Source organism: Salminus brasiliensis, chromosome 12, assembly GCF_030463535.1.
Source record: "Salminus brasiliensis chromosome 12, fSalBra1.hap2, whole genome shotgun sequence".
Classification (NCBI taxonomy): domain Eukaryota; kingdom Metazoa; phylum Chordata; class Actinopteri; order Characiformes; family Bryconidae; genus Salminus; species Salminus brasiliensis.
In genome coordinates, this window is record NC_132889.1 from 3,922,457 (window position 1) to 3,935,367 (window position 12,911).

The 12,911-nt window shown below is 43.9% G+C and overlaps 1 protein-coding gene across 5 annotated transcripts in view; it reads right to left on the reverse strand.

Annotated features, from left to right (window-relative positions):
• clec16a (C-type lectin domain containing 16A) overlaps positions 1–12,911 on the reverse strand; it is a 109,247-nt gene that overhangs the window by 8,294 nt on the left and 88,042 nt on the right. For 3 of the 5 annotated variants that reach the window (XM_072694193.1, XM_072694192.1, XM_072694194.1), the window contains one exon: positions 8,180–12,327. In XM_072694193.1, coding sequence (XP_072550294.1) covers positions 11,870–12,327 — 458 coding nt within the window. In that variant the 3' untranslated portion in view covers positions 8,180–11,869. Of the gene's footprint in view, positions 1–7,055; positions 7,143–8,179; positions 12,328–12,911 lie in introns of those variants that run through there. The other 2 variants (XM_072694195.1, XM_072694196.1) reach the window with 1 other exon arrangement.

Genomic DNA, 12,911 nt, shown 5'->3' on the forward strand with positions numbered 1-12,911 from the left:
AAAGTGACTTGGAGAGCAGCTGTGTTGCAGAAGATACATGGTTTGGTTGTGACAGCGACTGTAGATCTACGTGTGTTTTGGCCTGTGGTGTTGCTGGCATGGCAGCGTTAAAATCAGCCCACCGCTGTCTGCTTGGTTGTGGTGGTGAACACACTTGAAGTTGCAGTCACTTCCAGGAAAGCAGACAGTTGTGTTTCCCTGAAGAACCCTTAATCTCCACTGCATCTGCCCTCGGCTTACACACATTCAAACATGCGAACACACACACACACACACACACACACACACACACACACACACACACACCACACACATATACACACACTCCTGAGTTGCGCTTCTCATTTAGACGGGACGTCTAATCCCGTCGTCACACTGGTGTGTGTGGTCTATTCATAAGACTGGCCTCCACTGACTCCCTCAGATAACTCCTGATCCCCTCACAACAAAGCTAGCTGTGGGACTGAGGCAAGGGCTGAGCCGGTGAACTCAAATCCCATCGGACACAAGATCAGGAATTAGACTAATGAGGACTTACTGTTTCAGAGTGGTTTGGCACGTAGACGCTCGAGTCAGTATCGTAAGTAAGTGGCTTACAGTGGTGGTGAATGGAACCAGACGACCTGAAAGTTTGACCCTGTCGAAAAGCTTCTCGCGGAAGGTTTTTACACAGAATTGAACTGAATATGGTGTCTGATGTCTGAGATGATAGTTTTGAGGAGATTTTGTCTTAAACCATAATTTCCCTTTAATCTCTTCATAGTGGAGACATACATACAGGGTGATATGTGCGGCAAAATAGCCCCCAAATTAAAGCCCTTTTTTAAATAATCTGAAATAGATAAATATATAAATACATACATATAAAACACATGAAGGGGGTTGGATCACTGATGGGTTTGGAGAGTGAATAAAATAGCTACATTTACATAGTACATACATGGTGACCCCTGGTTCCATTCACCACCACTGTAGTTGTTAAGCTGATCTACAATAAACAATGACCCCAAACCTCCTAAATGAGAAATTCTGAGCAGAAACCAGGCTTTTACACAGGGATTCATCCTAAAACCTGCTGCTCTACAGCTTCTATTAACTAATATCTATACTATGTAGTGAGGACCCAAAGGCACAAGGCACTCAGTTCCTCACTGGCGTTAAAGGCACTCAGTTGAACTCAGTCAGAGATTTAAATAGCCCTCATTTTCCATCTGTCACACGGCGAGTGAACTGCACCAGAACTGCACCGGTTGACTCAGTATCCGACACTGTAACCTCTCTTTCCATTCCTGTCAACCACAACTGAAGCCCCCCTGGGATTGGGGCTACTGTATCTCAGACCAAGAGACTGAATTCCAGGAAGGCAGGAGATACCGCCAACCCGCCACCTAATGGTTACTATGACAATTTCTGCTGTTCCACATCAAGGTAGGAGGTCCCCTGCGGCCTGAGCCGAAAGCTGGTGGGCGGAGGTTTCACCTCCCAACCTCAGATGGGTGCGTTCATACACACACACTCACACACACACACACACACACACACACACACACACACACACAGAGCAGAGAGACCACTCTGTTCACCTCTGTTTAGCATCAACAGCTAGGCCTCAATTCACCTCATGCTCGTTCGTCCCGTCCGCAGAGGAAACAGGATTGCGTATGATTTGTGATAGCGCAAGAAATTTCGTAGAAATGTCTTTAAAATGGGAGTAATAAACACTTTAGGTAATGACGGAAAAAAGCACTGCTGCACAGTAGAAAGGTGGGCCGCATGCATGTAAGAACTGCATGTTTAAACCTAGTAGTGCAGGGTTTATTTGTTGCAATGCTTTCGTAATGATAATTCTCTCTCTAAGAACTCTTAACTCTAAATTTAGGCATAATTGCTCTATTTTGTTTTCTGTCAAACGTGTTTTCACTAAAAAATGTTCGCTAATTTAAAAAAATATATTTAACAACTATGGAAAACAAAAATAGTCATGCAGTAAATGGAATGTGAAAACTCCAGAAATGGACAAATTGGGCAGAATTTAATGTGTCAAAAACAAATTTTCTGCTCAATTCGAAAACTAAATTGGAAATTATCATTTAAAAATAATATTTAAAAAATGTTTTTTTTTGTTGTTTAGTTTTTTGCAAAATAATTAAAAAACAAAAATGTCCAGTAAACTAAAAAAAACCTGAATTTTAAGAAATCTGAAAATGAATTAAAAGTTTGAAAAACATAATAATCCATTTTCTGATGTCATTTTCAGATTTGTTTTCGGTTAAATATTTTATTATTTATTTATATTTACAATATTTCTGCAACATTTCATGTGCAAACATAATTTGTTCACTAAAAACTGAAAATCAGGATGTAAACAAAGAAATGTAAAATAGAAATACAGTATGCTGTTTCTAAAATACAGTGTTTCAAGCTGACTTCTATTATCATCTACAACGCCATGGCGGGAGAGAGAGATTAAAAAAGAAGGGGAGAGAGAGAGAGAGAGAGAGAGAGAGAGAGAGAGACACTGCCGGGCAGAAAGTCATGCTTGCTTGGCAGTTCAATTATAGCCCAAGGTTTGCAGATGTTCTTCAGTTAGATAGCGCAGGCAGTCTTAATAAGTCTTCATCAGAACTAAAGGCCTTCCTCTTCCTCAGCTTCGGCCTCTGTGTGCAAACACTGCAGACTGAAGCCAATTACATCAGCCCCTGACGACCGCAGCGTTCAGCCTTCTCGGCTCACCTGGTTTTCAAACAGCTGAGGCAGCTTCAGCACAGCAGTGGTGCTTTTCGAGCATGATGACACTCGCCAGGAAGCTGCGACCACAGTCGACTAATGTTTGACGAGGAGACACAGGCAAGACAGACATAACAGAGCACTGCCCCAACATCAGTGCTTAGCACACACACACACACACACACACACACACACACTACAGGCCAGCCCAGCACTTCAGTGGTTCACTGTTAGCGCCTGGACGAGTCCCGGGTCTAAACTGTGGTTCTGATACTTGACCACTGAGCGACGAAGCTCACGAATTTTGTCCAATTTGTCCTACAATCGTCCCACAGAATATTACTGTGTTCTCTGAACTGGGGATATTGCTATATACAGACCAAGCTATCTACAAGCTAATTGGGACATAAAGAGGACATGTCCAGTCAACCTGACCAAGCTAAACCACCAGTATGGACAAGCTTGACCGTCATAAACACTGGTCGATCAGCAAGACCAGCAAGACCAAGCATGACTGAAACCAAATGCTAAATACACTATCCTGCTCAAGTGCTGGTCAACCAGTTAGCTTACCAGCATAGGGTATGTTTTCACCTGATGACCAGCTTCTCAACCACCTTGACAATATCTGAAACCAGCAACCAGTAGGGTGGTGATCGTCAGAATTCGTTAGGGAAGTGTTCGTTAGCAACATTAGCCTAGCATCTCCGGTTCTTAAACTGAAGAAGCAAACTGCAGATACCAAACCAGGTCACCCCAGAGCCTTGATTGGTTTTCTGCTGAAGCCACAGCTGGCATTTTGTCCAGTTTGTCCTTCAATCGTCCCACAGAATATCACTGAACTGTTTTCCGAACTGGGGATATTGCTATATACAGACCATGCTATCTGCAAGCTAATGGGAAACTCGTTTCTGAAGCTCTGGTGAAGAGGACACGTCCAGTCAACCTGACCAAGCTAAACCACCAGTATGGACAAGCCTGACCATGCTGGTTGACCATCATGAGCATGATCAAGCATGACTGAAACCAAATGCTAAATACACTATCCTGCTCAAGAGCTGGATCAACCAGTTAGAAGCAAACTGCAGATACCAAACCAGTCCACCCCAGAACCTTGATAGGTTTTCTGCTGAAGCCACAGCTGGCAGAACTGGACCTTGGGTTTTTTCTGTCTTGCTGGACAGCCCCGACTCAGCGTCCGAGCTGATGCAGGCAGATTTTCCTAGAAGGTTTTCAGGTAATCTGCAACAGATCATCATCTTGCCTTTAATCTTGACCGCACTTCCTGTGTTGAACACACCAATCAACACAGAAGTGCAAATGCAGCAGTTCTGGCTGCGACCAAATGATGTGACAGTCATCAGGTTTCTCCAGAAGCTGTTGATGTGGTACAAAAAGGCTTCAGTGTGTTGGGGTCGCAGGAGTGGCCTTTTTCTGGTCAGTCAGGGCCTTCTTTTGTTGAAGCATCTTGCTATCTTGGGCGGCCTTGTGCTGCTTTCTACCTCTTCTTTAACTCGTTTTTAAAACCTGACCGTCTGGACCAAGGTCTGGACCAAGGTCTGGACCAAGGTTCATGTTTTTATTACATTGTAAACATCTCATCTGGTTAGTTTTGTTTTTACGTCGCAGTTTAATGAGTGCAGTGAAGACTCGTTTTCATCATCACCATGCATGTGGGCTGCATCTACCTATAATCACCCCAGTAGTTTCCTGGAAAGTGGACTGGACAGGGAATTCTGACATTTCTAGACATTTCTAGACATTTCATGACACTTTTCTAGGTTCTAAACCATAGGCAGTGAAAGTGCTCAGTTTGTAGTCAACACCAAACTGTGCAGAGTAGCAAGTAACAGTTTATCACTACACAGGAAGCTGACTATAACGTTTACCCACCAGCCATTGCATGTCTTGCATTAACACAGTTGGCTTGTTGCCTGAGAGCATCCTGAGCAATACAGCACATTGTAAACACACTAAACCTGTTGTATGTCCATAAAATCACATGTATTCCCATAATACACACATAATATAATAGATCACAGCAGTTCATTAGTTTGCAAAGAAGTAAGGAGCATCAAAGATTGCTCTCAACACGACACACTGTCCTTTTAGCTGAGATCACATGATTAGTGTGTAGGAAAGCCAAGGACACTGCTCAGGAATCATGTGGAATGGAACACAGCTACTGATTGGTATGTATAAACGGTGGTGTTTGGCAGGGGATGTTTGGGGGGAGGGGAGGGGGTCAATTGTGGTCAATTCGGTGAGTCGACTTCCTCGGAAAAATTTACGAACACTTGGTTGGAGTTATTTGGTTTCACCAAACTGCTGATATTACAGTATTACTACCAGCAGCACCAACTTCAAGCTCAGAACGTGAGAATAGTTTCCATTAACCAAGTGAACAAGCTTGCCGTGCAGCAATCCCACCCGCCCCCGTCCCCGTCCCCGCCCCCACCTCCGCCCCCATCCCCATGTGCTCCCACCTCTCTTTCTTGCCTGCTTCAAGTTCCTGAAACTGGTCCGACAGTCTGAACCAACCAGGAAAGCACTTTCACTGTAAACGAACCCAACCATGGTTCAGTTTGATCCAAATTTTGGTCCTTTGGTCCAGATCGTGTTCTGAGGCACCTTTCAAACCTGCTGTTTGGTCTGAATTCCTGGACCAAGCAAGGTAGGTATGAAGGCACCCAAGGTCCTGATTGGAATTTCGATGGCTTCAACTTTTTCTGTTCATCAGTGTTTTTTGATTTACAGTCATATCAGAATATTATGACCTCATCTTTACAATTTCAGTTTCAAACATTTTAATATTCTGATAATAGATTTTATAGCCCAGCTCATTTCATAGTTCTGCTCTTCCCCCATGATTTGGAAGAGAAACCATGATGCTTCATCCACTGAAGATCTCCTCTTGCTTCCATTAAGAAATTTTGCCACTGCTGATAACTATCTTGACCTTCACGGTGGTCAAATTCACGTGGGTATGCTATAACGGGCAAAACTTATGGTGTGTGAGTCATTTCCTATTTTTAGATACGCACTTGTTTATTAAATACAGTTACGTCATATTTGTCCCGCATTCCCGCTTGAACATGGGTCGTATCAGTGCATCGCTGTACTGTTTTTCCTGCTTATTCCAGAACCAGATTGTGAGGGCTGGACGACTGGAGGGTCAGAGCAGGGTAATGGACGCCCAGGGCTTATTAATGTGTGTTTATAGGAGGGGGTGGGTGGTATTGTAAGTTGTTTGATGTACAAATATTAAAGTGTGTGGCCTTGGTTCGGTTGAAAAATGCTTAGATGTCATTTAACAAGCCCATTTACCACCCTGTTATTTTATTGTAATGACTTTGTAATTACAGAGTAATTCATTATTACAGAGTCTTTCTCCTACCGAGAAGCTCTGCTCTCTCCAGTTTGTTTTTAAGGGAGTACACGATCGAGACAAGAGATGGTAAAAGCTGGTCGGCTAATGTTAGCAGATACCCATTCACTTCCCTGGCTGTAGCTTCTTGCCTCTAGAGTTTGAGCCCCCCCCCCCTTTGAGCTTGACACTGGCATAGGAAAAGCTGTGGTGTTGAGGCCTGGTCTTCGTAGCACCCCATATTCTCGTAAACTCTAATCTTAATTTTGCTAATTTAACATGTCAAGACTGTGATGTAACAGTTTGGGGGTTTTGGAATCGGACTGTTTTTTTTTTTCTCGAAAGGGGAACATCAGTGTTTGAGGTTCACGGTTTGCTACATCCATGTACCGAACTCTCCAAATTCAGGTAAATGCCGCTTGGCTTTCCAGGGAATCCAGGCGTGGACACTGTCTTGTCCTGTTTCTATTCACACTCATTTTTCTTTGGCATTCCTCTTCCTTCTGAAAGGAATTTAATCTCATTTCTAATCTCCTCAGAAACACCTCCAGAAAACGAAGAACTGAATGTACCCCCCTGAAAGGGTGGTCTCAGACATCTGCACAGTATTGTTTCTGGGAAAAGTTCGGGTTTCCTTCAGCAAAACTGAATTCATTCTCTTTTCTGCAAAGAGGCCTGAAAAAACATCCCATTTCCTTCCTGATTTGGGGAGTGAGCACACATCTGAATTTCCTATAACTGAAACTTTGCATTGGAAAAGAGACGTGTTGAAGCCTGACTCTGAAAACATACTTTCAACATTTACAAACTCACTTCCTTCATTTGTTTAAACTGAAGGACATTATCATATGCAGTTGTGTTACAGGGTTGTGGGTTTACAGGCCTGGTATGACAATGCGTTGAGTGCGCAGCCTAACGAATGACCTGTGACCAAATGTGGAGTCGGTGGTGGATCACTTACTGGTAATGCATTTCCAAGTTCCTCACGGCAGAACGTTGCCAAATCCTGATTGTGAAGCCACTGCACAGTTCAAAAGAAGCCCACGAACTAGGAAGTAAACAGAGTTATTCAGCAGTTCATGGGAAGTGATGGGAAATCTGCACAAGAGCACAATTACTGATAACACAGATAACAATGGCAGATAACAACATCCAGATAAGCTTTTCACCTACATACGCTTTTCACTCGTAACTGACAAACCTACATTATTGGAATAAGCCTGTATAAATACTTAAGTAGGTTTAGGCCAGATGTCACTAAAGGATGCCTTGGATAGAACTGTATTTTTTTGGCAGTGACAAACCGTGAACCTTCAAAAGAACTTCCAGCAGAACCAAAACAGAGCTGGAAAACGGGCCGATTCCAAAACCCCAAAACTGTTACATCACAGTCTTAACCAGTCATATTACACCCCCAAAATTGACATACATTTGTGAATGTTAAAACACGACTGTGACTTCAGAAAACGAAAATGTTGATACTGGAGAGCAGCTCATCACTTTCAGACTTCAATACAATACAATAACCGGATCTTGTGACTGCAGCCTTTTGTCTAAGTGTCTAAGCTCAAACTCTGCACGCCGACTAAGTTGCAGAGATCCACACCAGGCTAAAAGCTACCGCTAGCTGACACTACCTTTGACCATCTCTTTTCTCCATCAGTAGCTCCCTCAAAAATAAACTGGACTACCTCAGCTGAACCAAACCTGGAGCTAAACTCACACCAGAAGGGAAATCAAGGGCTTATTTATTTTTCTTATTCTTATAAGGCAAGACTTGAGAATCCCAAACTTTGGCAAGTGAGAGTGGCGGCGAGGCTAAAAACGAACTGGCTACAACCTCTTAAGCTTACTAACAGCTAACACTGCACTGAGAGGACACAAGGAGAGGACAGCAGCACTATCTGACCTGGGAATAATTACAGTGTTTTTATTACAGTGTTCAAACTGGGCTATAATATGTAAGTTCTGAGTCGTTGCTGGTGCCGAAAACCAGAAAAAAATATGAAAAAATTAAATTTAGCATGTTTTATTCTAATAAAAGAACAGGGTGGTAAATGGACCTTGTTAAATGACATGGCATTTTTTCACCTCATCCAAAGTGACAGACTTACTATTTATGAATCAACCAACAACTTAAAATATTGAATAAATACATTCTTAACATTTTTAAAAGGTTATGTAGGTGTCATGTAGCTGCATGAATGGTGCACTACACCATTAAAAAAATACATAATAAAAGTTATACATCAAAATATACAACAAAAAAAGGTTTCAATGCAAATCAAACACTTTCAAACACTCATTTATGTAGAATAATTTATTGCATGTCTTTAATATCTGTTGGTAAAGGAACTGTAATCGATTAAAAGCAGATTGCGATTTACACAGCGCACAGAAACATCTCATTTCACACTCTTTTTTTTTTCTGGTTCTTTTCCACAGGGTTGAAATTTACATCGGAGTGAAAATACTGCAATAAGTTCACACAGTTTACTGTATTGCTCTTAAAATTACAGTTTACAAAATCTGCCAACGATTCTTTACAAATAACTCTTCCAGAGAGAAATATACAACTAGCTGTTCGTAGCTTTCCTGGGTTCGTCAGCTGAGCGGATGGTGGAGGATGTCTGCCCTTTCTATGTGCTAGCGTTCGAGAAGTGATCGAGTTTCAAATGTCGGCTTAGGCGAAATAACTCATTTCTATTTTCAAAAATAAACCACTGTTATTGCAGACCTCCAATTATGTGCAGCCAGAACACAGAGCGGTTTCTGGAACAATTCCAGTATGATTTAGTGCATTTTGAACGTGATTTTAGAGTTTTTAACGTTAAACAAACGCCGGCGCAGAAGCAATCAGCACACAGAAGGAAGTAAAGAATCGTGATGTGGCGTGAGTCTTCCCTCTACGACTCTCAAGAACAAACTGCAACACTTAACAAATTGGAGCATTTCTCTTAGACAGTGTCTTTTGGCTTGGGTGAGGACTGATTACAAGAGCCTGCTGGATCAATGACTGGTATCGGATTGGTGTTGTCGATACAAAACCTTTAAAAAAAAATGGTATTGATGGGTTTGAGTGGTCGCACAGTTAATAAACCTGCAGCGCTGAACCCTATTAATGCTGTGTCCTTTCAGAAAAAGTGAACATACTGCATTTTAGCACTCGTCCAGCACAAACTGTCTGCCCCCTCTGTGGTTTAATCGTTTTCCTGCTCCAGCTCTTTGGGCAACTGAGCTGTCATAGCCTTGGAGGGGCTTATCAAAAATCTCATTCAACCAAAAGACACAAATTTGGGTTTCCAGTTTAAACTGCTGCAATGCAGCTGGACTACAGCTGGACAATCAAAACGATGCAGGGTGAAAACTACATTGGCAAATTTCCACCATTCTAGCATTAGCTTGGCCAGACACCTATAAAAACAGAACTCAACAAGCTGGACGTGGGCTAGTGGAGCATTGAGCAGTGGGGCAATGGAGCACCATGTTCTCTGAATGATGATGGAGCTCCATTTAGTACTTTTGGAAAGAGTTAGGGAGTTGGGATGCAATCAAATCCTCACAGCATTGCTCCAAAATCTAGTGGAAGGCCTTCCTCCTTCTTCTTCTTCCCTGGAGAGTAGAGACAGTTACTCCAACAAAAGCAAGATCAACTTTTTTTAATACTCTTGATTTCAAAAGAAACAATGAATGAGCCAGTGTCCCAATACTTTTGTCAATATAGTGTCTGTATTTTCCTTAATTTCGTCATTTCCATTTCCAGATGCCAAACACCCAAATTTAGCACATATTCGATAAAATGGTCATATCGCCCACCCCTAGTTGCACGGTATGTTACAAATAACCTACAACCACCTACACACTCAGTATTCAGTGCTGCTGCAGTGCAGATGAGTTCATTTGCTTAAACTGGAATCAGGCCGTTCCGACAGAGGCGGTCACTTTCAATGTCTTGCTTGGACGTTCTGTCTTACAAATGCACCTTCACTTACATTCATCTCCCAACAAAACAGAAGCAAAAAGCAAAAACACAAAGGGCTTTAGACAAGCTACCGCTGACGTGCAAATGCACGTTCAGCCAAAGTGAAGTAGTCCTCCGGAAGAAAGCACCGCTGGACAGACCCAAAAGTCTTTGTACATTCCTCAGTGTTTAAGACTGGTAAAACCCTGTGGGCACTCACTCACCCACTTGGACATACTTATAAAAACAAACCTGCTCCAGTCCTCTCGCATTTCACTCGCGCACAGACACACAGCCCCAGGACAAGCCCACCCACTCATTCACTCAAAGTGGACTCAGTCATAATTCAACGCTGCTCAAACACACAGCACCATGACAGAGAATGGCAAACAATGGTGCTGAAATGTACGGGAGAAAAAAACAAAACAAACAACAAAAACAAAGCTGTGCTTTGAAAGATCCTATCGACGATCAATAATGCCTTTGTTCCCATGAGAGCGCCACTGTTCTGAAAAGAAAGAGAAACAATGCAAAAACTCTGAAAACTCTGTGTTCCAGAATATTCTTCCACAAGAAGGAGGCACGCCAAAAAGAAGCCACCACTGTGAAGACACTACACAGACAAGCGTTCACATAATCATTAACCGATACACAGACATGGTCAGGCTTAGAGCGACGGTCTGCCCCAAGGTCCAATTTACAGTTTTCCCCTTAACTAAAATGTAGGAGGTCAGCCAAAGTTTTAAAGCTTCCACTGTAACTGGGAAGCTCCCGGGACAAAACATCTGTCACATGCATCATGTCTTCTCCTGAACTCCAGAACAGAAACAAGCCTTCCTACTTTTCCGACAGAATCAGTTCCTACAGGTATAGGACTACACCAGCCCGTTGAGAACCTAGTTCCCGTCCATTTATCCTTCATATCCAACCACATCTCCATTCCCACACTACCGGGATAACAACTGGGAGTGTACAAACCCCTGGAGAACTTTGACTGGCCAGCAAAATCCCCAGACCTTAATCCCAATTGTTAATCTGCACCTTAAAGAAATATAGGTGTTATAAAGGGTTATAAAGGGTTCTTTGAGGGAGGCCATAGAAGAACCACCCTTGGTTCACAAAGCTTGGTTGTTGCCCTACTCCAACACACTAGGCAAACCCAACTTTGTTGGCTGGCTTTGCACACCCCTGCTGTAGAAGAGCCAGTTCCTTTGCACCTTAAAATAATATAGATGTTATAAAGGGTTATAAAGGGTTCTTTGAGGAAGGCCATAGAAGAACCACCCTTGGCTGCATTGCATAGCCAAGGGTGGTTCCTCTGTGTCCTCCCTGCAGGGGTGTGCAAAGCCAGCCAACAAAGTTGGGTAGTTGCCCTACTCATACACACACACACACACACACACACACACACACACACACACACACACACACACTTTGTCTGGTGTGTTGGAGTAGGGCAACAACCAAGCTTTGCTGAAGACTGGGCCTCTAGAACCTCATCAGGCCTCCAGCACCCCTGTTCTATAGCATCGCTCAAAGAACCCTTGAGAGCATCTTCATTGCTTCATTGAAACGTGGACCCTGTCAGCGGACGTCTACAGGGCTACAACGAACATGGATATCAATGTTGGGTTCTAGCAAGACCTCAGAAGACTGTGAGGGCTGAGAAGCTATGCAAGCAAACTGATGGTCACATGACTACATTTGGGCTAGGGAGAAAACTGAGCACCTCATTTTTCACCAGACAATCGCTATAAGCACTGAGCTTCTTCCCAGTGGTCTCCACTGGAAGTGTCCCCTCAGAGCAGGTCCACTCAGTCTATTTCAGTCTCCTGCTCTAGATCAGGGTTGTCCTCAATGTCTGGCAGGGAAGGGTTAACGGCAGGCTCAGTTTCCTCTCTTGACGAGGATCCTGGTGCAGCCAGCTCCTCCGAGTCTGCATTTGGAGGCCTGACGTCTGCTGGCTCTGAATCAGGAGAAGGCTCATCTTCCTCTGGTATGACTGCAATGTCCATCCTGTCCTCTTCTTGTGTGTTCTCTGTGTTGTTGTCGTCCGATGACCGGTCTGAGGTGGGCTTGGGATCTTCGGCCCGGGTGGCATCCGGTGTCTCCTCCTGGGTGGAGGAGTGCGAGCTGAAGGAGCGCAGTCGGGTCGGGTCGGCGGGGGGCAGCAGGGTAAGGGAGTCCACGCTGAGCGTCTCGGCATCCGTGTCTGACAGCAGAGAGATGGTGGGCTGGGCTGCGGGCGTCAGGCTGGGGGCCAGGGCTGGGGCTGGAACAGGGAGAGCAGGGTGGGTCAGAGCCACAGGTGACCCGTCAGCATCTGTTACACTAAACACAGCAGAGCCGAGCAGCGGGGCGAGCGCACCCGACACCAAGTACGGCCAATTAGCTCTAAGCTACGGTCAGCATGGATGGAGGCCGATGACCAGAGCACACTGACCCCACGTTCTCCAACAAACCTACATGTATAATTCTTGGAAGTCTGTAGGGGGTCTGTAGGGGTATTCACACTGTTCTAGAACGTTCTCCCCTATTCGCACTGTTCTAGAACGTTCTCCCCTATTCGCACTGTTCTAGAACATTCTACCCTATTCGCACTGTTCTAGAACGTTCTCCCCTATTCGCACTGTTCTAGAATGTTCTCCCCTATTCACACTGTTCTAGAACGTTCTCCATTTGTACCGCTCTAGAACATTCTCCCTTATTCGCACCGTTCTAGAATGTTCTCCCCTATTCACACTGTTCTAGAACATTCTCCCCTATTCGCACTGTTCTAGAATGTTCTCCCCTATTCACACTGTTCTAGAATGTTCTCCCCTATTCACACTGTTCTAGAACATTCTCCCCTATTCG